The sequence below is a fragment of the Seriola aureovittata genome, chromosome 16 (assembly GCF_021018895.1).
Source record: "Seriola aureovittata isolate HTS-2021-v1 ecotype China chromosome 16, ASM2101889v1, whole genome shotgun sequence".
NCBI classification, from domain to species: domain Eukaryota; kingdom Metazoa; phylum Chordata; class Actinopteri; order Carangiformes; family Carangidae; genus Seriola; species Seriola aureovittata.
This window is the reverse complement of record NC_079379.1, coordinates 7,978,796-8,004,275: the sequence shown is the minus strand read 5'-3', so window position 1 is coordinate 8,004,275 and position 25,480 is coordinate 7,978,796. Positions and strand designations below refer to the sequence as shown.

At 42.0% G+C, this 25,480-nt stretch overlaps 5 protein-coding genes across 26 annotated transcripts in view; 3 read left to right on the top strand and 2 right to left on the bottom strand.

Moving 5' to 3' along the window:
* The window catches only part of LOC130184336 (regulating synaptic membrane exocytosis protein 2-like), a 34,596-nt gene extending 32,786 nt beyond the window's left edge, over positions 1-1,810 (bottom strand). For 17 of the 18 annotated variants that reach the window (XM_056400276.1, XM_056400284.1, XM_056400278.1 and 14 more), the window contains exons 1-2: positions 1,669-1,810; positions 1,210-1,370 (exon numbers count right to left, since the gene is read on the bottom strand). In XM_056400276.1, coding sequence (XP_056256251.1) covers positions 1,210-1,355 — 146 coding nt within the window. In that variant the 5' untranslated portion in view covers positions 1,356-1,370; positions 1,669-1,810. The remainder of the gene's footprint in view (positions 1-1,209; positions 1,371-1,668) is intronic. The other variant, XM_056400289.1, reaches the window with a different exon arrangement.
* A 451-nt stretch (positions 1,811-2,261) lies between these two features.
* LOC130184368 (zinc finger protein 84-like) lies at positions 2,262-8,407 on the top strand. Of its 2 annotated transcripts, XR_008829966.1 has the most exons (3): positions 2,262-4,965; positions 5,306-7,150; positions 7,348-8,407. XR_008829966.1 is itself a non-coding variant. In XM_056400339.1 (2 exons), exon 2 carries the CDS (start codon positions 5,747-5,749, stop codon positions 7,004-7,006), a length of 1,260 nt encoding a protein of 419 aa, XP_056256314.1. In that variant the 5' UTR covers positions 2,262-4,965; positions 5,306-5,746; the 3' UTR covers positions 7,007-8,407. The 2 variants fall into 2 exon arrangements, 1 of the variants encoding a protein (XP_056256314.1); XM_056400339.1 differs by having other exon boundaries at positions 5,306-8,407.
* Positions 8,408-8,546: 139 nt separating this feature from the next.
* On the bottom strand, positions 8,547-15,045 carry LOC130184347 (zinc finger protein 420-like). Its single transcript, XM_056400309.1, has 3 exons — positions 14,200-15,045; positions 12,857-13,093; positions 8,547-12,168 (listed from the first exon to the last, which is right to left on the bottom strand). Exons 1-3 carry the CDS (start codon positions 14,261-14,263, stop codon positions 10,061-10,063), a joined length of 2,409 nt encoding a protein of 802 aa, XP_056256284.1. The 5' UTR covers positions 14,264-15,045; the 3' UTR covers positions 8,547-10,060.
* A 79-nt stretch (positions 15,046-15,124) lies between these two features.
* On the top strand, positions 15,125-21,013 carry si:ch211-191i18.4 (uncharacterized protein LOC799350 homolog). Of its 3 annotated transcripts, none has more exons than XM_056400352.1 (6): positions 15,125-15,259; positions 16,133-17,414; positions 17,856-18,301; positions 19,512-19,610; positions 20,240-20,338; positions 20,432-21,013. In XM_056400352.1, the coding sequence occupies exons 2-6, from the start codon at positions 17,222-17,224 to the stop codon at positions 20,543-20,545; spliced, it is 951 nt and encodes a 316-aa protein (XP_056256327.1). In that variant the 5' UTR covers positions 15,125-15,259; positions 16,133-17,221; the 3' UTR covers positions 20,546-21,013. The 3 variants fall into 3 exon arrangements, with proteins under 3 accessions (XP_056256327.1, XP_056256328.1, XP_056256326.1); XM_056400353.1 differs by lacking the exon at positions 15,125-15,259 and adding an exon at positions 15,277-15,436 and having other exon boundaries at positions 19,560-19,610; XM_056400351.1 differs by lacking the exon at positions 15,125-15,259 and adding an exon at positions 15,277-15,436.
* A 632-nt stretch (positions 21,014-21,645) lies between these two features.
* Positions 21,646-25,465, top strand: jtb (jumping translocation breakpoint). Of its 2 annotated transcripts, none has more exons than XM_056400361.1 (6): positions 21,646-21,836; positions 22,605-22,861; positions 23,094-23,134; positions 23,329-23,411; positions 23,488-23,567; positions 24,397-25,465. In XM_056400361.1, the coding sequence occupies exons 2-6, from the start codon at positions 22,773-22,775 to the stop codon at positions 24,551-24,553; spliced, it is 450 nt and encodes a 149-aa protein (XP_056256336.1). In that variant the 5' UTR covers positions 21,646-21,836; positions 22,605-22,772; the 3' UTR covers positions 24,554-25,465. The 2 variants fall into 2 exon arrangements, with proteins under 2 accessions (XP_056256336.1, XP_056256335.1); XM_056400360.1 differs by having other exon boundaries at positions 21,647-21,836; positions 23,326-23,411.
* The last annotated feature ends 15 nt before the right edge of the window (positions 25,466-25,480 follow it).

The following is a 25,480-nucleotide window of genomic DNA, read 5'->3' as shown; positions in this document are numbered from 1 at the left end:
AGGAGCTGCTGGCTCATATCCTGGGGCTGATGGGTAATGAGGAACGAGAGACTTCCTGTCGGCACATTCTCCGCATGTTTCACCCAAAAAACTTTCTTGTCAAAACCTGAGGCCTGCATTACCCACAATTCAGATGGACCTCTGACAGGTGGGTGGTGGGTTGGGATGAGTTATGCTAGTAGCAGCTAATGTAGCCTGGAGCAGAGATGGGGGGGGGGGGGGGGGGGGGGGTGTCATCATTGTTGTAGTCCCCAACACCTGGACACACCTGCTGATGTGGAAACACCAGTCCATTTAGTTCTGGACTAAACTAAGAATATATGACATACAGTACCAGTCAAAAGTTTGGACACACTTTCTCATTCACGTGAATGGTATTGGTGTCATTACTCACTAGTCGTTACTATATAATCACATCAGTACTCAGTAGTCATTACTACAGTAGTCATGGGTTGGACCCATCTTTGTACTTGTACCTTCATTCTGATGTCAACTACACATCTGTTCAGTTTTGTGACTGTATCTTACACAGTTGTAACACTGTCATGGTGATAAAATCTGTCCACAGACAGACAGACAGACAGACCTACTAAAGTCCTCAAAACCACCTCTGTGGTAGTTCCCTCTACAGTACGGTCAGTAGATGTCTCCAGGACCACATTTTTCCATGAACCTGACATGCTGTCTGCCGGTAATCAGAGATCAGTCACAGTTCAGACAGCCCGGTGCACAATGAAGTAGGCTACTTTTACTGTGATACTTCAAATACATGAAGATGATAATTTATTACTTGAGTGGGGATTTAAACTGTGGACTCAGTACGTTTACCTCAGTAAAGGATCTGAGTACTTCCACCATTACTACATGAATGACACCTAAAGTTGTAGTTTTTAAAACCTTTATTTAACCTGAAATCATGCTGTGTGCTCGTCAGCTGATGTCTGACAGTATGAGCTTTTCACAGCTTCAGAGAAAATCAATAATTCTGATGGAAATATTGCTTCCAGTGTGAACCTGTCCTTCAATTCAGTGACAGCAGCTCTGACCTGCAGTCAGCAGGATATTTGCTCATCAACAGAAAAATATGTTACTCAGACCAATTAACTTTCTTTACTGATTATTGATTATTATGCTGATGACTGGCTGGAGGGCACTACCATGATCAGTCAGTGATTCGGCCTACTGATTATTGAGACTTCCCCCCCTTACTTGAGCATGCTCTGCTCCTTCTCCTCCTCCTTCTTCTGTCTCTCCATCACCGACAGGATGATGCTCCGCTCCTCCTCTGTCAGGTGGCTGAGGTCCGGCAGCTCCGGCTCCGAACCGGGCGATGCAGGTCCGGCCGGGCCAGACATCCCGACTGTGAGCCGCTAAAAAATCAGGACGCAGTCAGTCAGTCCCGGCCATGTGACGGAGGGCCCGCCAGTGTAACACCAATAAATGTAAATGATGATGATGGTGATGAAAGCCATAGAAATGTAGGGTGTTCATATTTTTTTGTCCACCTCTAGGTGGATTCAGCGGGTGAAGCCTCGAGTAGCGGACACAGCACCGGTCAGAGCCACTCCGTCTGCACCTTCACCCGCCATCAGATCATCCACACATCCACCTGTTTATTTATCCATCCATCCATCCATCCATCCATCCATCCATCCTTCCACCTCTCACCGACAGACGCAGCGGCGTCCTCTCGCCTGTTTACTCCGCAGTCATGTCGCCTCCTCCGGGGTTCAGCGGCGGCGGCTCCGGACGGCTCTCCGTCCTGGCGGCGGCTCTCATCCTCCGCTACACCCCGGCGCTCAGGCCTGCTGTTGTCGCGGAGTCCCGCCGCAGTTCCTCGGTTCTTCACGGTGATAATGGACGCAGCAGCAGCGCAGGAGGAGGAGGAGGAGACGAAGGGAAAATAAATAAATTCTCCATAGACTGAGGAGGAGGGGACGGGGGCAGGGCCACGGCGTGACGGCGTTACGCACAGCAAAGATCAGCTGGTCACGGGGTGGGGTGGAGGGGCGGTGGGGGGGCAGGTGAGTCTGCTAAGGGAGCTAAACATAGGCCTGCCGCCAAAGATAGACACACAAACAGCCAGATTAACAAATATATAACCCATAAACCAATCAATACAGTGATTGATCACTAGTAACCTACAGTCCTGTAACTGTTTCTTATGCGGATTCAGGACTAGATAGTGGGTGAGATATGAGATTTTAGTGGTGCAACTTTTCAAAATTAAAGCCCTGTAAGGAATAAAGTAAAAACAAAGTAAAACAGTCAATGACTGTGACCAAACAGAATATTTATTCTCCAGTATATAAACATTAAATCAGTCACAGGTGTATCTGTGACATCATAAGGAACACAAACATCTATAAAACTTCATGACCACTAGAACCTCTATGGACATGAATTTGTCTCAATATTATTTGTGTGAATAGATTGAGAGTCCCTGTTTAAATGTGTAATCTGTAAATATAAAACACCTTCCACAAATACAAAAAACAAATTTGTAAACTCACAAAAATATCTTGCAGATAGCCTATAACATGGATCTGCAAATACACAAACAAACATGTCTGTGAATACATTCAATTAAGCAGCTAGCTTGCCCCCAGGGGGCCATGCCCCATGCCTGAACAACTTACTTCCCAACTTAGTCCCCCGATTTAGATATAGGCTCAAATTAGGATCAAAATGATTTTAAGCTTGTAAACTAATGTTTACAAATAATTCCAAAGTTTGTAGTTGTAAATCGACCTTTGTAAACCTGTAAAATAAATCTGCATGAGAAATTCAAGTTTGTGCCTGTGAAAAAAGTTGTGTTTGTGGCAAAGAGATTTTTATTTGTAAAAAAAAACTAAACTGAATCAAAACTGAACGATTGTGGTGAGGTTAAACAAAGAATCAGGGAAAGGAGAAATGCTTTTGTGGATGTCTGTATAGAGATAAAGAGCAGGAAACTGTAAAACTCAGCGTGCAACATTCCCAATGTTTTCATCCTTGTAGCTTCAGTGTCTCACACTGTGAGAGTAGATAGTTCAGTTTTCTGCTCTGTATCAGGACACAGATGTTGACATAACTATTTCTTCTTTTACAGTTTTACAGTGTCTTTGTGTAACCTCGACACTGATCATTTGTTCATAGTGTTGTTTCAGTCTTTTAACAAATACAAATACAGATCTCTGTACTCCTCTTCCTACCCGTTCCTGATACATGCCACGATAGCTGTGTCATCTGAGTATTTCTGGATGTGGCAGGACTCAGATTTTTATTTAAAGTCCCCTGTGGAGCCCCAGAGCTGCTCATCACTGTCCCTGAGACACAGTTACCCAGCCCGACATACTGTGGCCGTCTTGTCATGTAATCCACAATCCAGGACGTGAAGCAGGGATCCACCCCCATCCCTTCCAGCTTGTCTTTAAGGATGGGGGGTTGGATGGTGTTAAATGCACTTGAGAAATCAAAGAACATAATCCTCATGTAACCACCTGGCTCATCCAAGTAAGAATGGGCCGGTGGAGCAAGTTAAGGACGGCATCATTCACTCCAATATGTTCTTTGTAGGCGAGCTGTAGGGGTCTAGTGCATGTTCAACCTGTGGCCTCAGAAGGTGGAGAAGCAGCCGCTCCGGGGTCTTCATGATGTGTGATGTGAGAGCCACCGGTCTGTAGTCATTTATCTCAGCTGGTCGTCCTACTTTAGGGACTGGAACAAGACATGATGTTTTCCACAGGACCGGGACCCTCCCTGTTTGTAGACCTAAGTTAAAGATCCTCTGGAGAAGCTCAGACAGCTGGGCTGCACAATCCTTTAACAGCCTCGGACACACACCATCCAGGCCTGTTGCCTTTCCAGGACGCAGCCTCTTGAGCTCCGCCCTCACCTCCTCCGCTGTAAAGGACAGGAGACTTGACTCCAGTGTGGAGGGAGTTGCGACTGCAGTGTCAGGTTGTAGAGGAGATGCTGCAGGAGAAGCTGCAGCTGAAGCTGTGGGAGAGAAAACAGGTGAGGCTGTGTCACACCTGTTGTAGAACAGGTTGAACTCATTGGCCTTCACCACATCCACATCACCTGGTGTTGCTGTTCTTCTATTTATAACCAGTGATGGTCCTCATCCCCTTCCACACCTCTCTGGTGTTGTTGTGCTGCAGCTTCCTCTGTACTTTCTTTTTGTAGTCCTCCTCCTGCTTTAATCTCCTCTTCAGCTCATGTTACACACACCTGAGCTTCTCCCTGTCTCCATCCCTGAAGGCCTCCTTTTTCTGGTTGAGGAGGGTCTTGATGTCACTGGTGATCCAGGGTTTGTTGTTTGGAAAGCAGTGTACAATCCTTGTTGGTCTTACAGTGTCCATACAGAAGTTAATGTAGTCTGTGGTATATTTAACCATTCTATCAGGTCAATGACCTTGGATGTTGTCATTTTATGATAAACATGTGGCTCTAATCCTCTTCTGTAATTTCCGTTTTATATTTTCAAGATATTTTTATGAGTTTATAAAAGTTTTTTTTGTATTTGTGGATGGTTAAACACATACAGATTAAACATTTACACAAGGACTCTCAATCTGTTCACACAAATAATACTGATTCAAATCCACCTCCATAAACCTCCTAAAGAACCTCGAGAACGTCCTCAGTCATATTGTAGAAGAGCTGCACCTGCTTTAGTTGTATCTTAAGACCCACTGTGTCAGTCTCTCCTGGAGCAGGTCGGCCATCACTCCTCCACCCAGCAGATGGAGGTAGAGCTCCATGTGAAAAAGAAGAGGGGAGAACGGTTGGGGTTGGCGCCATCACAGGGTTTTTAGGTTGGAAATGTCCAACATGAGTGAGTTGCAGGTCTGACGGCTGCTGCGGAGGAGATCTGCGGGGTCCTGGATCTCACTCTGGGGGCTCTGGAGGAGGAAGTCCGCCGCCAGCAGAGACTGCTGCGCTCCGTGCTCAACCCAGAGATCCGTCTGCAGAGAGGCGGTGAGCGACCGCATGTTGAACTCCATCCACAAATCTGGCATTTTAAAAGTTAACTACTTTACAAGCAGCATGCCCACAGGATATCACGTTAAAAACGACCCTGCTACAGTTAGAAGTTTGTTCTAGGTAATTCGGCAGGTAAACAATTCACCAAGAAGGTACTTCTGATACAAAAACGGCAACTTTATTAATTGTGATTACTGCTCGCTGTTAATGACAGTGTGTGTGCAGATGGATAAACGTCACAACAACATCCAGCACTGAAAGTCCTACAGGGGCTGACATAGGGAGTCAAGTTCAGTCATTGTGTCCTAATGTCTTAATCTACTGTTCCCTGCAGACATCCAGCAGTTGTTGGTGAGTAAAAAAGAGCAGCAGGAGTGGAGCTCCAGTCTGGACCAGTCTGGACCAGGAGGACCCAGAGCCCCCTCACATTAAAGAGGAACAGGAGGAACTCTGGACCAGTCAGGAGGGAGAGCAGCTTCAAGGACTGGAGGAGGCTGATATCACCAAGTTCACATTCACTCCTGTCCCTGTGAAGAGTGAAGATGATGATGATGATCATGAAGAGAAACCTCAGTCCTCACAGCTTCATCAGAGTCAGACTGAGGAGAACAGAGACTTCGAGGCAGGAGAGGACTGTGGAGGACCAGGACCAGCCAGGAACTTAGTCCTTGTAAAGGCTGAGCGATGTAAAGATGAAAAAAAAAGCTCTTGTTGTTTATTTTGTTGCTCTGAGTGTGGGAAAACATATTTCTACAGTTACCTTCTGGAGAGACACATGAGAACTCAGACAGGAGAGAAACCGTTCAGCTGCCCTTTGTGTGGTAAAAGATTTATACGAAAGGGACGTTTGACGCAACATATGGCCGTCCACTCCGGAGAGAAACCGTTCAGTTGTTGTTTGTGTCACAAAAGATTTACCTGCTGTGCACAGGTCAAAAACCATGAATGTGTTCACAAGTCCTCACAGCTTCATCACAGTAAGACTGAGCCTCCAGCACCAGAACCAGACAGGATCTCAGTTCCAGATGGTTGTTTACAGCCAGTTAGTGATGACAACACGTCAGAGTCTTCTGAACCTGAGAGTGAAGATGATGATGATGATGGAGAGAAACCTCAGTCCTCACAGCTTCATCAGAGTCAGACTGAGGAGAACAGAGAGGCAGAGCCTCCAGGCGGCAGCTCAGCTGAACACATGGAGACAGAAGCTGATGGAGAGGACGGTGGAGGACCAGGACCAGACAGGAACTCAGATCCAGACAGACATTTACAACCAGGATCTGATGACAACACTTCGGGGTCTTATGAACCAGAGATGGAAGACAGTGATGATGGTTGGACGGAGACGCAGAAATCTTTTAGCTGCTCAGACTGTGGGAAAAGATTTGGCCGAAAGGGAAATCTGCAGACTCACTTGAGAACTCATACGGGAGAGAAACCATTCAGCTGCTCAGTTTGTAAGAAATGCTTTGGATGCCGCTCAACCTTGACAAAACACATGCTAACGCACACAGGGGAGAAACAATTTGGTTGCTCATTTTGTGGAAAGAAATTTCATATCAAGGGAACTCTGGTGAGACACATGGAAACCCACAGAACAAGAGAGAAAGAATTCAGTTGTTCAGTTTGTGTAAAGAAGTTTTATGATAAGTCGACTCTGGTAAGACACATGAGAACCCACATAACAACAGACAAAACTCCCAGCTGTTCATTCTGCAGAAAAAATTTTTATGACAAGTCATCTCTGGAAAAACACAAAGCGACCCACACAGCACGAGAGAAGACGTTTAGCTGTTCAGAATGTGAGAGGAAATTTTATTTAGAGGCACATTTAAAAGGTCACATGAGAATCCACACAAAAGGAGAGAAACCATTCAGCTGTCCCGTTTGTGCAAAGACATTTAAATTAAATGATTATCTGAAGAAACACATGAAAGTGCACACAGGAGAGAAACCCTTCAACTGTCCCGTTTGTGACAAAAGATTCACATGGTACCCACAGCTGAAAGCCCATCAGTGTGTTGGGGAGACCAGCTGAAGCAGACTGCCTTCTTTCAGTGGTGGTAGCAGGGAGAGACGACAGCCAATGAGAGTGGAGCCCCAGCTGAGCTGACTTCACTCTTAAAGTTTCTTTAAATGACGCACAGAGTCTCTGTGGTTTAGACAGGACCAACATGGACAAGTATGAAATATGAGGAGATATAATAATTGACTTCTAGTTGTTGTCTTCAGAGATCATTTCGTAAAATGTATCAGCCTCTTTGCCACTCCATGTTTAAAAAATGTGAAACATTGACACCATGACAAAAATTATTCGCTTTGTTTCTTGTCATGTTTTAACAACACTGTTTTCACATTATAACTTGTAATTACGTTCAGGTTCTTCTCCATCATCAGGAGGCCACTGACTGGTCCAGATTCTGCAGGACAAACGCAGCCACAACTTGGAAACCATCTTATTAAAACTCAGTAAACATCAGGTGCACCAGTAGCTCAACTGGTTAAACATTATCACATATGAAGTCCTGAGTCCTTGCTGCAGGGAGCTGGGTGTGAATGCAGCCTGGACTCTTTTACCTCCTTCTCTCTACTGACTGTCGGTAAAACTTTAAACAAGAAAAAAAAAAAATGTCATGGTGGCAGTGATACCGTGCTGTGATGACAGAAACATCTGCACAGAGTTAGAAGAACTGTTGTTCACACTGCTTCAATCAGTAATTAATATATTTGGGTATGTTTCTCGATTCGTCATCAAACCTCTGATGAACCTCTGATTCATCAAACCAACTGATCTTATTTTGCTTGAATTTCCTCATTAAAGCTTTTGCATCTAAAAAAATTTTTTTTGTTGTTCCACTTCGACAGTTTAAATGAATTTGTTAGAACCAAATAAAAATCCATTTTAATTGAATTTTGAAACCATGTTACTGTCTGTAGAGTTTTAATTAAAGTTTTGGAAATTTACTTTCTCTGTAACTTTCTCTTTATCTACTTATTTCAGAACACAATATGACCAGTAGAACCTAACCCCCACCCACCACCACCACCAAAGAAAAAAGTTTTAGTGACAACTCTGATGTCAGGAGGTTCCTTCATACTGTGTATAATCCTAAAAAATCCTCTTAAGAAATTAGAGCCTGAGATCTCCAGGTTTGTGGAAGCAAAACAAACAGAATTTAACTGAAGATACTGATTGATCTCATTCAACACAGAAGGCTGAGGCTTCCAGACTTTGGATTTCAACAAACCTCCTGTTAGGAAACAAAGAGAGGCAGCGATATTCAGGTGACGTGCCACTGATAGGTTCCCTTTAATGAAGAGACACCACATATTTCATGTCACAATCATGTTGATGATGATATTAATAAAAATAATGAGTCTCTTCGTTTAAGAACTCGATAAATCTCCATTAACATGTTCAACTGTTTTCTCTTTCTTGTATTTCTTTCCCTTTAACTAATGATATTCATTCATAAAATGGATGCTTAGCTTAGCACAAACACTGGAAGCAGGGGTTAGCTGTTAGCTGTAGGTATGATGTTGCTGTGACAGGTACGATAAAATGACTGCAGAGAAAATCTTTAAATTAAACTTTAATGACCAAAAACCTTCAACAATGACAAACATTAACCTTTTTCTTCCACTGAATCCAAACTGGTCCTTCATCAGACACTATTAATGTAGTTCAACATGTCCACATTCAGTTAATGGTCAGAGCAACAATACGAACAACATTTATACTTTTAAATAAACTTTGAAATTAAAAATTTACATTTAATTTAAAATGAAAAAGAAGTAACTTCATACATTTCTGTTTTTTATGTAAAAACTGGATAATTAATAATAATATTAATCCTGAAATCAGAAATAGCAGCAAAAAATCATTAAATAATAATAAAAGACAAAGTCTTCCAAAACTCTGTGCAATAAAAAGCAAGATACTTTTTCTTCAATGAAACAGAGCAGGACGTAAATGAACATCACATCTGTTTACCTGTTCACTCCTACGCCTTTTCCATGAACACATACACTGTAGTTAACTTTGACTCAATCAACAAATACAGACACATCATAGTCCAGTAAACTCTCTGTCAGGTGATCGTCAGAAGTCTGACCCCTCAGACAACAGCATCAACACTGAACTCCTCACTGCTTCCTGAACCTAAATCTGTGCTCTGCTCAGGACAAATCTCTGATCCCTGATTTCTCTCAGGGGTCTGGACTCTTTCTGTCAACACAGACATCTGCAAAGAAAATATCGTCACAACCTGAAAGATACAGGTGTAGAACTTAACAGTGTGTAGTTGAGATCAAAATGAAGGTTGAGTTCAACCATGAGCACTGAGTTCTCATGTAATGATGTCATAGTGACTACGTCATGTAATAATGTTAGCTCAGTCCCAATTCAGGGGCCACATCCCTCAGAGGACGTGGGCTACGAAGGCGTGGCCCTCCGTAGCCACCATAGACCTCAAAGGCCCAACCGAGATGAGACGGTCTGGCCAATGGACAATTTTCTCTTTGCATTACCAACTGTGACCACCCTTACCATTGTGTTGAAAGCATGGCTCCGGTCGCCTAGCAACCTTGATAAAGACGTAACTTTTCACAAAAACCTTTCACAAAAACTTAAACTGAGCTGAAACCCAATACTTAAATTTAAAAGTGAAATCATTAGGCTCTCTGTCAATGTTTCTTGCCATATTACTTTCATTACTGATACGCAATGAATCTTGGGATAGGTAGGGCCCTGAAGGATCCACCTGTTGGAGCCTTCGTTGTCCAGGAAAAGAAGGAAGCATTCGAAGGAGCCTTTGAAATGGGACAGTCTAGCCGCACCTCTGTGACAGTTGGTCTTTAAATGCAGCCAAGGATAAAACCCCTGAACTGGGACAAAGCTGTAGTAATGACCACAGAGTACTGATGGCTCACAACGTCAACATGATGACGGGTGTGTGTGATGGTGTCACACCATGATAGATGGCCTCTGGTTAGTGCATGTCTTCTTATTAACCAAGTTAAAATAAATTCAAAGCTCTGATACAATAAAATACAGTTGATATAAATATGTGCTCTGAGTTGTCAGGTGGTTTCAGTCAGTGACAGTTTGAACTTCAGTCATCAGCTGACTCTTGGTTTCATCCTGCTGATTCTCTCTCAGGTCTGGACTATCTGTTTCCTGTGACTGACTTGTTTCAGTCACAGTGTGTTGCACCATGTGTCGTTTCATATTTGATACTTGTGTAAAGCTTTTACCACAGACTGAGCAGCAAAACGGTTTCTTTCGTGTTTCCCCGGTGTGCTGTGCCATGTGTCGTTTCAGATTTCCTCCTTGTGTAAATCTTATGCCACAAACTTGGCAGCTGAATGGTTTCTCTCCTGAGTGAGTCCTCAGGTGTTTCTTCAGAGCTCCACTTGCAATAAAGCCCTTGCCACAAACAGAGCAACTGAACGGTTTCTCTCCTGTGTGAATTCTCATATGAGCTTTCAGGTTGTGTTTGTGATTAAATCTGTTCCCACACTCACGGCAGCGGAACGGTTTATCGCCCGGTTCCACCTCTGAGTTCTCCTCAGTGTCCTCCAGCTCTGACTGCTCACTGCCACACTTGTGTCGTCTGAACCCCGACAGCCACGTGAACTTTTTGTCACAGATACTACAGCTGAACTGTTTCTCTCCCGTGTGGACAGCCATGTGTTGAGTCATGTGCACCTTCTGTGTGAAACCTTTACCACAAAATGGACAACTGAACGGTCTCTCTCCTGTGTGAAGTCTCTCATGTGTCTTTAGATTGACCATGCGGCCAAATCTTTTCCCACACTGAGAACAGCTGAATGGTTTCTCTCCGGTGTGACTTGTCATGTGGCCCAGCAGAGACCTCTTACAGCCGAATGTTTTACCACAGTCGGAGCAGCTAAACGGTCTCTCTCCTGTATGAATCCTCACATGTGTCTGCAGATGTTCTTTGCGGCCAAATATTTTCCCACATTCAGAGCAGCTGAATGATTTCTTGACAGTGTTACATCCTGAATCAATTCCAGGCACTTTTACAGACTCATGTTCATGAGTTTCTTTCCAACCAAAATCTTCGGTCTTATCATCAGTATCTGACTGTAAATGTCTTGCTGGATCTGGGTTCCTGTTTGGTCCTGGTCCTCCACAGTCCTCTCCTCCCACTAAGTCTCTGTTCTCCTCAGTCTCACCCTGATGAAGCTGTGAGGACTGAGGTTTCTCTTCATCATCATCATCTTCACTCTTCACAGGGACAGGAGTGAATGTGAACTTGGTGATATCAGCCTCCTCATGACTAGTCCAGAGATCATGAAGCTGTGAGGACTCACCGCCACACTTGTGTCTTTTAAGCTGATAGAGCCACGTGAATCTTTTGTCACAAACACTGCAGCTAAACCTGTTCTCCTTTGTGTGGACAGATATGTGTTGTGTCAGATGTCCTCCATGTTTAAAGCTTTTCCCACACACTGTGCAGCTGAATGGTCTCTCTCCCGTGTGGATTCTCATGTGAATGTTCAGATTGTCCTTGCGGCTGAAGATTTTCCCACACTCAGAGCAGCTGAATGATTTCTCACCTGGCTCTGCATCTCTGTTCTCCTCAATCTGACTTTGATGAAGCTGTGAGGACTCACAAACACACTGGTGGCTTTTGAGCTGCGTATACCAAGTGAACCTTTGGTCACAAAAACGGCAGCTGAATCTTTTCTCCCCTGTGTGGACGGACATGTGGTACGTCAGATTTACCTTCTGTGTGAAACTTTTAGCACAAAAGGGGCAGCTGAATGGTTTCTCTCCTGTGTGAGTCCTCATGTGAATCTTCAGATGTGGGCTGCGGCCAAAAATTTTTCCACACTCGGAGCAGCTGTATGTTTTCTTGCCTGTGCTACATCTCACATCATTTGCAGGGACTTCAATAATTTTCAGGGAGTTTAAAACTGACTGAGGTTCCCTGGTCTCCATCCAATCACCTTCAGTCTTACAGTCTGTGGAGTCTGACACCCTATTGTCAGGATCCAGCTGTAAAGGTCGATCTGGATTTAAGTTACAGACTGATTCTGACTGACTGGTCCAGAGTTCCTCCTGTTCCTTTTTAATGTTGGGGGGCTCTGGGTTCTCCTTGTCCAGAGTTGAGCTCCACTCCTGCTGCTCAGGGGGAAGCTCCTCTGTCCTCACCAACAGCTGCTGGACGTCTGCAGGACAGAGTTAACACACAGAACCAGTGGTCAATTGTGTTTTACGTGTCACTACAAAACCTCCCACAGTGGTTCCACCATTTGACAACCTCCTAAAGCACCACTAGAACACACACAGGAACCACAGAACTTTATAAAACATGGAAGAACCATTTCCAGGACTACAAGAATCCTCTAAATCTTCTCACAACCTCACAGGAAAACAGGAAAACTAGAACCTCCTAAAGAAAACCAAGAACTTCCTTAAGGACCACAAGTACCATCTAAAGGATTGTAGAATGAACAATGTTCACCACCACGTTCACTTACAGGGCCACAAAGACCACCCAGAAACCTGCTTAATGACTGACAAACATCCCTTAAAGGACCTCTAGAACATAATAAAGGACCATTGCATCCATCTAAAGGACTAATAAAATCCTCTCATCATCCAAAATCATAGCCTAAAGATCAACTACAACTTCCTAAAACAAAACTAGAACCACCTAAAGATAAACTAGAACCTCATAAAGCACCTAAAGCATCATGGCTCCTTTAATGTACAGACAGGTGACAGTAAAATCCTGCTTACGGGTTCTCTGAAGTTCAACTTTTTTTCATGCTCAGTTGTCACTTCTTCAAATAAACAAGGGTTCCTCTCTTCTCTCTAAAAACTGTTCAATGAACAGATCCATGTTGTTCCCACCTGAATCTTCATCATCATCTTCACTCTTCACAGGGTCAGGAGTGAATGTGAACTTGGTGATATCAGCCTCCTCCAGTCCTTGAAGCTGCTCTCCTTCCTGACTGGTCCAGAGTTCCTCCTGTTCCTCTTTAATGTGAGGGCACTCTGGGTCCTCCTGGTCCTCCTGGTCCAGACTGGAGCTCCACTCCTGCTGCTCACAGGGAACCTCCTCTGTCCTCACCAACAGCTGCTGGATGTCTGCAGAGAACAGTAAACACACAAACATCAGGAAACTGAAGCCAAGAAAGCCAAATGACCGATGGAACCACTTATGGGACTTGTAATATCTCCTAAATGACCACAAACACTTAATGACCTGTACAACCTCCAAAAAGACTACTATAACCTCCAAGAGGTTCCCTAGAACATCTTCAGTGACCACTAGAACCTCTTACAAGAGAACTAGAACCACATTAAGGAACCGTAAATGCTCATCAGTGGCCACAGGCATCATCTCAAGAACCACAAGAGCCTCCAAAAGGACCCAATGCCCTCCTTAATAAAATCAAGCTCTACCTTAAGCCTCCTCAAGAACCTCCTTAAATATACCCCAGGAACCCTAAAACCTCCATAGTAATGACCTGCACTGTGGGCTAGGTTTTACCCAGACAATAATATTTTATATTCACCATCACATGTGATGAGAAACGGCAAACACCAGCTTTTATTATCAACTAATCTATTGATTGTTTTTGTGATTAATAATTAGTCTAATCAATATTAAGAAATATTGACGTCTTCAATGTCTTTTGTCCAACCAAAAACAACCAGAAAATCAGAAGTTTTTGACGTTTCTTACAAATTAAAAAAAGATGAATTATTGAACAGTCGTCGATTATTTTTTCACACGTGTATAACATTTTTATTGGTTGCTTTTTAACCTTTTGAAGTTGTTCGTGCAGCTCAGGTTACCATGGTGATGCAACCCAGTTGCCACGGGGACACAGCGGGGTGAAAGGTGAGCTAGCTTCTTTATAACATAGAGAGTCAAGAGAGCTGCAAACCTTCGATGCTAGCGCGAGCTCGGTGGAGCTAGAGTTATAGATGTTCGGGTTCGGGTTCGGGTTTGGGTTCAGGTTCAGGTTCAGGTTCAGGTTCAGGTTCGACCAGCTGTTATAGCTGGAACTGACTCAATGTGAATCCCTTCAGTAATAAAACACACAGCTGCATGTTAACTACTACCCAGTGGATCATTAACGAACAGACCAACAGCTCTATAAGTCCTGGAGGCAAATCACCTGACCAACACCAGCTAACGTTAACTTAGCAACGTTAGCACAACAGTCAGCAGAAAAAAAGCAAACCTGCTTTTCTCAGTTTCGTTTCAGGTTTTAGCAGCAAACCAGGAAGATTTCCGGCTTGATCCATCTCTGATCCGTTTACAAAACGGAACTCTGACGGTTTAAGTACCGTTGTTAGGTTCAGCTAACGGTTTACTCTGCTAACCGCTGCTAACCGCTATCACTGTCAAACCAACTACAATTTCAACTGTCACTTCCGGGACCGGTTTCAAAATAAAACTCAATATGTACTCGGGATCGTGTTCAGACAGGTTTATGGTGTCAGGTCCATCACTCTTGGATGTTACAGCCACTCTCTAAAGAAAAGATCGGGATTCGCCTAAGAGCCATAATAGCCGTCAGTACTTCCAGTGAAACTTGGTTATTGCACGATTTTTCCCACCTGTTAACCGGTTCAGGTTACAGGGTCAAGTGGACGTCAGAAGGTTTGATAATGATTAATGTGCTGTGTTTACTTTGCGTCAGTAAAAATCAGGTTCATGTGGAAGCTGTTACCAAAGACATCATCACGGATGAAGCTTTGATTTCGGAAACACCTGTGATTTGGTTTATTTGCACTAATTTGTTTTAGTCTAATACTACTCAGTTCATAATCATCATCCGATGCAACTGCTTAGAAAATATCATTAAAATAATACACTAACTGTATATATATAAAAAAACAAAAACAAAAAAACTATGTGTGTATTCCTAGAGCAGAAGTTCTCCGTTTGGTTTCCTTTTTGTTTTTATTTAATCTATATATATTTTATTGTTGTTAATTTCCTGTTTTAATTACTAATCAAATTAACTAAGATCACAGAGTATTTATACCATAATGATAAATATAGGGCTCTGAACTGTGGCACACACTCCAGCACAGCAGGTGATGGTAATGCACCATCACCTGCTGCTGAAGAAGAAGAACAACAAGAACAACAACAACAACAACAACAACAACAACAACAACAACAACAACAACAACAACAGAACAGACGTGGTGAGAACAGATCGGAGGTGGACCTACACCGGAAGCCGCTAGATTTGGATTCAGGAGACCCTGAACCGAGGCACAGTGGAGCAGGTTTGTTTTACTTCTGCTGCTGGAGACACGTTTACTGCTCTAGTATTGTTGCTAAGCTAACGTTAGCTGTTAGCTGCAGCTAGCTGGTTTATGATGAACGTTTACTTTATGTTGAATGTTAATTATTACTGGCGGGAAGATAAAGCTTTAGCTTGAGATCGCAGCAGGAGACTTCAGGTGAGGCCATCTGCCGGACGGGAAGAAACACCTGAACACAACAAACAGTTAAAAACTGAATCCCTCAACGTTTTACTTAACAATAACATTAACTTAATGATCATGTAATTAAGGTATTAACGGGCTCTAATAGCAGCAAAAAAACATGTCAGTTTCAGTTTAATAAATCTATCTGAAAAACCAATATCAATAGAAGTGCATGTTATATTTTGGTTCACTTTATCTGTAGTCAAACATCTGTTTACTTTGGCACTACATTTTCTCAACCATTGAACTACTGTATTCCTATGCATATGTCTACTTACAGGACTGTATTATGCAGATCAGCTGTTTGTGGGAGAGACACATAAATTCAGTCCATTTACCATTTTACCATTCAAACCTTTTCTTCTACTAATTAGTTCACTCAGGTTTATGAAATGTGAAGGCTAAGACATTTCATTACTAGACTAACTCATTGTGTTATTTATTAAATTTTATACAAATTAAATTCTATTGTATAGAAAATGTGATGAATAAAAAACATGACAGTACAACAACAAAAGAAAAGAGTGAAGAAAGAAAGTTATGAGATACTCTGTCATTATTTTGAGTGTGAATATTTTTTATTAAAATATATCTGAACATTTCTGGTCTCACTGTCAATTAATAATGTTATCCAGCACAGATTAATAATAACAGCTGTGTGTCTTACAGTTTTACCTCCAGACATCCACAAAATGATTGTTAAAGAAGAGAAGCAGGAGTGGAGCTCCAGTCTGGACCAGGAGGACCCAGAGCCTAAATAAATTGCACCAGAAGTGACTGTTCTTCCTGTTCCTAAATTGTGACAACACAGCGCCTGATAGCGGCTTCGCTGGTCAGAGTGAAACCGCAGAGGTGTGACGGAGTGTGTGTGGTTGTGTGAACATGTCTAAAATCTAGTCACCAAGTTCACATTCACTCCTGACCCTGTGAAGAGTGAAGATGATGATGATGATGGAGAGAAAGCTCAGTCCTCACAGCTTCATCAGAGTCAGACTGAGGAGAACAGAGAGGCAGAGCCTCCAGCCAGCAGCTCAGCTGAACACATGGAGACAGAAGCTGATGGAGAGGACGGTGGAGGACCAGGACCAGACAGGAACTCAGATCCAGACAGACATTTACAACCTGATCCTCATGTCAGGGCTGAAGACTCTTCAGACTTTAAAATTGAAATCAGTGATGATGATGATGATGATGATGATGATGATGATGATGATGACGGTGATAAGAAAGAGACCAGAGAACCTCAGTCAAATTTAAACAGTGTTAAAAATAATGATGTCGCTGTAGGAGAAATCACTTATAATAATGGTGAGAGATCATTTATGTGCTCTGAGTATGAGAAAATATTTCGTCACAAAAGAGAGCTGAGAAGACACGTGAGAACTCACACAGGAGAGAAACCCTTCAACTGGTCTGTGTGTGGTAGAAGTTTTGCTGACAAGTCAAGTGTGATGAAACACACAAGAACTCACACAGGAGAGAAACCATTCAGCTGCTCCCAGAGTGGTAAAACCTTTGGCCGTAAAACAAACCTGAAGGCACACATGAGAATCCACACAGGAGAGAAACGCTTCAGCTGCAGTGTTTGTGACAAAAGCTTCACTTGGCATCATCAGCTCAAAAACCATCAGTGTGTTGGTCACTCAGCTGACTGTGGAGGATCCACACCAGCCAGAGACCATGTAGCACTCACTGTCACCCACTGACATCCACAGAGACCACAGATGTTAGTGACGGAGTGTGTGTGGTTGCGTGAACATGTCTAAAGTCTACAAGCTGAGAGCGCTGGTGAAGCAGAGACTAAGTGCAGCTGCTGAAGAGATCTTTGTTCTGTGTGAAAGAACCATAGCGGAGTACGAGGAGGAACTATGTCGTTCAGAACAGGAGAACCAGCGACAGCAGAAACTACTGGACACTGTTTTCAGCCCTCAGGTTCTGTTACACAGACCAGGTTAGTTCTCCTCATATTCTTGCACAGTCAGATTCCCGAGCTCGAGTGCTGTCTCCCGCCACTTAACCTGAACTAAACCTTATACCAAACCCGCCATGTCTGTTTACTCTGAGTTTTCTGTCACCTGACCTGATACATGATGAAGCTTCTCAGATTTCATTTAAACTTCTGGGATAGTTTTCAAAATAAAAACTTACAATGAGGACATACCTGTAAAAGTATTTTATTTAGAAGGAATATTGTAACAACTACAGTTGAATTAAAATTGAAGATGATGTAGTTAAAAGTGTGAATTAAATGAATGAATGAATGAATGAATGAATTAATTAATGTGAGGTTCTGAGCATCTGGTAGAGGAACTCTACGTCAGGAACTTAAGTCTGGACATGAAACCATTGGTTACGTAATGTCTGTGTGTCTGTATTTCACTCTGTCCTGCAGACATCCAGCAGCTGCTGGTGAGGAGAGAGGATCTTCCCCCTGAGCAGCAGGAGTGGAGCTCCAGTCTGGACCAGGAGGACCAGGAGGACCCAGAGCCCCCTCACATTAAGGAGGACCAGGAGGACCAGGAGGACCAGGAGGACCCAGAGCCCCCTCACATTAAAGAGGACCAGGAGGAACTCTGGACCAGTCAGGAGGGAGAGCAGCTTCAAGGACTGGAGGAGGCTGATATCACCAAGTTCACATTCACTCCTGTCCCTGTGAAGAGTGAAGATGGTGATGATGATGATGATGATGATGATGATGATGATGATGATGATGATGATGATGATGATGATGATGATGAAGAGAAAGCTCAGTCCTCACAGCTTCATCAGAGTCAGACTGAGGAGAACAGAGAGGCAGAGCCTCCAGCCAGCAGCTCAACTGAACACATGGAGACAGAAGTAGGTGATAACTGTATTCACACAGGAGATAAAACATTCAGCTATTCAGTGTTTGGTAAAAGTTTTCCAGGACTTGTCACATGAAATATCATTGTGAAGAAAAGCCTTCAGCTGGTCAGTGTGTCAGAAACACTTCAAAACCAGTGAAAATACAAACAGGAGAGAGACCACACAGCCGCTCAGTTCGTGGTCACAGTTTTATCCAGAGATTTAATTTGGTGAAAAAGATGACGAACCACTCTCTCTAACTTCTGACAGAAAACACACTGGTGGTTTGAGAAATGGAGGAACCTCAAGTGTCAGCATAAAGTGTCTTATGGCAATGTGATATTTCAATTAACTAATTAATTAAAATGTTTAAAATTCTGTTCTCACTTTGTGATTATGGAGGATTGATGTAGATTGATGAGGGAAAATAATTTAAATGATTTCATTATAAAACTGCAACATAACAACATGTGAAACAGTGATGGTCTGAAGACTTAATGATTGAAGTTATGATCACTGACACATGGCAACAGGAAGAACTGATCTACTACAGATAAAATTTTATCATCCAAAAACAAAGATGAAAGTTTCCAGAGTGAAACCGTTTGTTTTCTTTTTGATGTCATAAACTAAAAATATAACCTCAGAGGATTAAGGTGGCCAGCCAGGCGCAGCAGGGCATATTTTTGCTTTTCTACTGCACAGTTGATGATGTGACTCATAAAGATTAGATCAGATCACACAGTGAAGTGATTTGATGATAAGTTTCTGTGGCTGCAACTCTTTTATATTGTGCTTTCTTCTACACACCATAATAACCTTTGTTAAACCTATTCTAACCTAAACCACCAAACCTATCAGTTTGTTAACCAGTTCACCACTTTAACCAGTGGCTGCCTGCACATGATAATTTGTCTGTTCATGAAGAGAAGAAGGAAAGCTGCATTAACTCTGCAGGGTCAACACGTTGACCTCAGAGCGTTCCTTGCTTTTCCGTATAAAGCTCTTACTATGATGTGTCAGTCACATATTGGAGGAGCTCAGTGTGATGTCATCATCTGGTCATGTGACTCCTAAACCAAACTAAGAGGATTACTGTTTCCTCTTCAGTCTGTGATTCCTACTTCATCTGTTGTTTTTATTCACACAGAGGAAGAAACAAGCCTGTGGACAAACTGCTTGATTGATTGATTGATTGATTGATTGATTGATTGATTGACAGATGAAGCTGAATGTGTTTCTGCTGCTGATCTGTTGCGTCTGTCTGCAGAGAGTCGACTGCAGTCTGCCCAACTTCACACCTGCAACGCCTCAGCTGCAGGTAGGACATTTGCATGCTGGGAAAAAATTAAACCATGATCAATAACACAAACTACACATAAGTGCTGTTGAAATTCAGTGGATTACTATTATGAGGCCTTCTATGTTTAATAAATTACATACTTTTATCATTCGTGTGTTGTTTCTGTGCTGTTGTTGATAACGTTATCTCAGTGGGCCAGCCAGGCACCAGGTCCAGGGGGTCAGGAGGTCAGGGGGCTGTCCTGGTCCAGATCCTCTAGTTGAAGTGACTTCATATTTACTGCTGGAAAGTGACAGAACTCAGTTTAAAGTAGAGATGTCCTGAATCTAATCAGTTTAATGACGAACAAACAAATACAGTATTTGATCTAGTTCATTTCTCATTTCATGCAACATTTAGGTTCACACTGACACAGCTCTGCTTTAACAAAATAAAAGCTGCAGGTTAGGCTTTCTTTGACAGTTTACTACCCTACCTACTGACCACAGAGACTCAAAACAACCACAAAGAGATTCACAAACACCAGAGATTCAAAACAACCACTAAAACAGATATAATTCACAGAGACATGTTTCAGTTCTGACATTGAGCAGCTGAAACACTTTATTCTCTACTTGTTGTAATGTTGGTCTTGTTCTTTGTGTCAGATTGAAGTGACGGTGAACTCAAACACTGACATCAAGAACGGGTTCAGTCGACTTCCTGGACTCTGTCGACGGCTGAAGAGACGCAGAGTCACTGTCCTGGTAAGACCTCACATCTCAACAGAGATCGTGAGAAATTACTTGCAGAGAGTATGATAGAGGGCCACCTGTCTAACCTTATCTTATTTATCTCAGTGTAATCTGGAGAAGTTCTGCTGGCGGCGGCGGGGTCAGAAGAAACAGTCTGGTCAGGTGTGTCGTTGTCCATGGGGCTCCAGGTGTTTGCATTTCTATGTCCACAGTCTCTGAACCACCTTTAAATAATAGAAATGACGTCACTCGGAGGGCGAACAACATCACTAACCTTCTACCTGCTGGGATGAACTTCAGCAATCCAGAGGTTTTCCATGAACACTTCCATTTTAACACTTAAATAACGGTCAGAAAATTAATCTTCTGTGCTGTTGCTATAAAACATGACATCACAGATAGGTTTTAATACATAATATAATTTTTTTAATTATTTAAATATTTTTTATTTTACATATTTTATATATTAAGATAATAACTTCAGTAAAAAACAAACAATATGTTAAAACTGTGAGACTGCACACCAATTTGAATGTTTTCAATTCCTATTCATTTATGTTGGGTCCTGAAATATTTTATTTTATTTTGTATAGAATTATTATTTTCTTAAATGTATTTATTAGTAACATTTGTAAAAAAAAATAAATTTTGAATATTGAAATTCAACAAAAATTGCAAATAAAGTGTGAATTAAGTTTGACCTGTTTATTGATTTATTTTTCAACCAATACAGTCATTGATTCCATCACTCGTGTCACAGTCCAACGTGTACATCTCTAACACACCAAAACTAAGAAGACGACGTCAGGAAGTGACGCATTTAGACCTTCAAAATAATGGTATTTTATTACATTCGCACACAGCGGCTTGTACAAACACAGTAGTCAAATCAATCAAAAACATCAAACAATATATTCTATGACTTGTTACATTATTTAGTTATATTCACAGATACAGTGTATACCACATAATATATTCACCCTAGACAATATGTAACACTGCTGCATAGTTTTTGGTGGATATTTCATTTGTGTACCTATACATGTTCATACAATATAGATATCCAAACTTCACTATGACTCTTTAAAGTATGTTTCAAACGATTGCAAAACAAAAACTTTATTGATATGAAGTATTTTCCCTTTCCTTTTTTTATGTATATTTAAAAAGCATTTACTACAGACAGATTCTGACGTGTATATGTTGCAGTAGTATTTCCTGTGTTGCTATACACTTCATTGTTAATTAAAACATTCATACATCTAGAATCAGGATTTAGAGATGTAATTTGGTGCTTTTATTTTGAAGAAACCATACCGGAATTGTTCCTGTGTTATTTGACGTCAACCTGTAGGTCTAAGGCCGCGGACAAATTCAGTAACAGTCGATGGTTTAATCAGATCTCCTTTACTCGGTGGATTTAACTATTAGATTGTGTCTCTCTGCCGGTAATCAACGGTTGTCTATTCTTATCGGTTCCTGCGCTGATTTTGAAATGGCGACTGTTACGGTGAGTGTGGAGCTAAGATAGCTAACGTTAGCATGTATCATTAGGTAAATACAATGCTAGCAGGGTATCTGTTAGCATTAGTAAGCAAACAACTGGACTATTGTCTGACTGGTTTATTGAACGTCGTTACTCATCGTGAATATATTCGGTTCTTCGTGTCGTCACTCAGACTGGCAATTAGAGTTAAATCATTAACTTTGTTAGCCTGTTAGCTAGCCTGCTAACGACGTATCTTTGTTTTGAGTTTGCACAGAAACGACAGATTAAAGAAACGGTTTATAAAACTACTCGGTATTATTGAATGATAACCTGCTTTCAGCTGATTGATTAACTCAAAATACATGCTTTATCATCCGTTAGTAACAGGACTCCGAATTTATTCTCCAGATCATAAACTTTACGTTAAACGTACCAGGTACAAGATTCTGTGACCTTAAACGATTTGTCAGTCAACAGAAAATTAATTAGTTGATAAAACTTTATTTTTTATAGTTTTTTTAAAAGCATAAATGCTAAATATTTGATCGCAGCAACTCAGATATGAGATGTTGCTTTTTCTTGACCCACATTCAAGTAAAGCAAATCTCTGGGTTTCGGACTGATGACCAGACCAAACCAGACTTTTGAAAAACTTTGAGAAACTGAGATGAACATTTTTCATTATTGTCTAGACGAGAAAATAACCGTCAGATTAGTTCAAGTTAAAACTCTGACGACAGACTGATTCTGATTGATTGACTGATTGATCTGCTCTCTTTTATCTTTTAGGTTTCAGCAGCCTGGAGTCTTAAAAAAAGTCTGTTCAGTTGAATCACAATGTAAACAGATAGACAGTAAACCAGCAGTGAGTCGGGCAAGAAACAGGACAGAACCAGTCAGGAGCCAGTATCCAGGGTCAGGGTGGCTGTGGTGTCGTCCTGGTGGAGGAGTAAGCTGATGGAGAGTGACTGTCGGATCCCCGTGGCATGCTGTCGGCCTCGAGTCCTTGTCCTTCATGCTCTGTTCTGGGGCCTCGTCTCCCTCAGGTTAGTCTCTACACTGAGGTGACAGGTCAGTCTAGATTTTAAAGTCAGAGAGCAGCTGGTGAACATAATGGAGCATTCAGCAGTGCAAGAGCCGGATATTTCACTCAGGAGCAGGAGGAGACCAAACACAGAGAGAAAAGAAAATAAAGAATATACTGACAGAAACCTGAAACTGTCTCAGTCCAGGACCAGAATCCTGTGTGATGCTCTTTAATGTTTTGTTGTGTTTCAGAGTCTTTGGAGCAGCTCTGCTGAGTGAAGAAAAAACTACAGGTACTAACACCTGCATACAGTTTCATCAAAAATAAAACATGTCTCGAAACAGCAGCAGCAAGGTCTCCTGGGAAAGTGATCACCTGGCTGTCAGGACTGATCAGGCTGGTGATGCTGCTGTTTTCAGAAGGTGATGTGAGAAATGAAGGCTGTTCTTCTCAGTCTGAGCTCTGACCTCTGTTCTTCTGCAGCAGTGAAGCCTGTGGTCACCCCCTGCTGGCTGCTGGAGGAGTTCGTAGTGACGACAGTGTGTTCACAGTGCAACGCCTTCCAGACTGTAAGTGTTCAAAAATAAAAAGTTTTGTCTGTGTGTAGATCTGTTAAGTGATAGATTTGTGTTTGTTGTGTTACAGAAGTCGTGGTCGGCCTGTGGACTGACGGGATACGTGGAGAGAGTCAACTGTACCAAATCCAACAGAGACGAGTACAAGAGGTCAGACTGTCACACTGTGACCATCATGAGTCATTAGATCAAGATCCAGGTTGAAAAGAAAAAATGCACAAGCAGAAAATTATTTTCTTTACAGTTAATAGTCAGAAAAACAAATGAACATGAATGAGAGGAAGAAAACAGTTTCTTCTCAGATTCACGTTGGAACCAGTCGTTCAAACACTCGTTCTTAACATGGAAGTCACCAGTATTATTGTAGATGAAGTACAAGTGTTTCAGACCTGTTGTCACTCACCAGTGGAAGTCTTAATATGAATGAATTAGGTGAAATCTGATGCAGAAATCAACTAAAATAAAATATAGAACTAAAAACAGATGTCACTGTCCCGTCAATGTCTTTTATCATCTCACTTCATGTTACACTGCTCTGAATACGTTGTATAGTTACATTGTTAGCAGCTCTATTATTCATGTTTTCTAATGGTTTAAACTTCTCTAATAAGAATACTGACACTGATCAAAAAGGCTTTAATTTTGAAATGATGTCTGGACCCCTGGGAAGGATTGAAAGTCTGTCTCTGTACTGAGTTTAGGGCTTTATGTCTGACCTAGTTCTTCACAGGCCCGGTAGATAACAGGGTCTGGGATGTAAACACAGATGATGCTAAGCGAATGACTTGCTGAAAACATTCTAGTGTTTTACAACATGAAGTCTCACATCTTTATTTTGTGATTATCAACAGTTAAATTTAGATAGCATTAAACTTTCTGATTTTTTTAATATGTCATACAGTAGTTTTTGGAGATAGTTTTAAATATTGGAAAAATATTGATTGCCCAGCCCTAATATGTGCCCTCCCACCCTCGACAGCTGCCGCTCTGCAGTGATGGAGGAGCATCTCTTCTGGAAGTTTGAGGCAGCCATGTTAGCTCTGACGGTTGCCTTTGCTGTCCTGGTGGTCATCCGTCAGCGCTGGCTCGACCGCCTCGCCTCTGAGAAGGTCCGTCGTCAGATTGAGTCCATCTAGGACACCAGAGACACCTGGACCTGGACCAGGACCTGGACCTGGATTGAGGAGTTTCTCCCTGCAGCATTATTTTAACAAGTGGAGTTTAAGCTGATCCAGATTCAGAGTTTGGACTGAAGACAGACTGCGATGGATCAGGGAACAGCACTAAAGAAAGCTGCGGGAAACTAGACTTTTTGTTCGCGGCAGAGGTGTAAAGTATGAGCTGTTCTAACTCTTGTTTTCTTTCCTTCATCAACAATTAAATCTTCATTAAAATTCATTAAAGGTCAAATTCTCCATTAAGAGTCTGTTTTCAAATTTTCCTCACAGATGTAAACACATGTTGGAGATTACTGGTTTTCCTGGGACAGTAACATCATCACATTACAGTTGCATACTGAACTAAATCTTGTTTTCAGTCAAGGAATTAAATCTTTATGGAGAATTTAACTTTTTTAATCAACAACAGTTTTTAAACTGAATTTGTTCAAACTTTGTTTTTGAAGGAAGAAAAGGAAACCTTAAAACTAGACCTGAACCAGGTTGGAGCTGGACCTCAGTGGTCCTCATTCTCATTTTAAATCCTCCCACAGTGTTTAGTTTTGAATCTGTCCTTCACCTGATTGGGCAACCTCGCCACTGGCTGGGCTCTGATTGGTCCCTGCCTCAGCGTTTCAGACCGAACAACCAATGATGGCAGCAGAGACGTCATCATCTGAGCAGCTGATAGGTCGGAACAAATCTGACGAGCTCAGAGGTTCAGTCGACAAGCTGATGAAGACGATCAAACTTTTCTCCACTGTTCAGCTGCTGTGTCTTTAAGCATCAGGTGGTTCAGATGATTTTTATTCATTATAGGGTTCAACTGTAAATAAGTTTCGTTTTGTTTTTCTGTGAAGTTTAAGACAAATAAACTGAAGAGGTAACTGATGAGTCTGAGCCAGT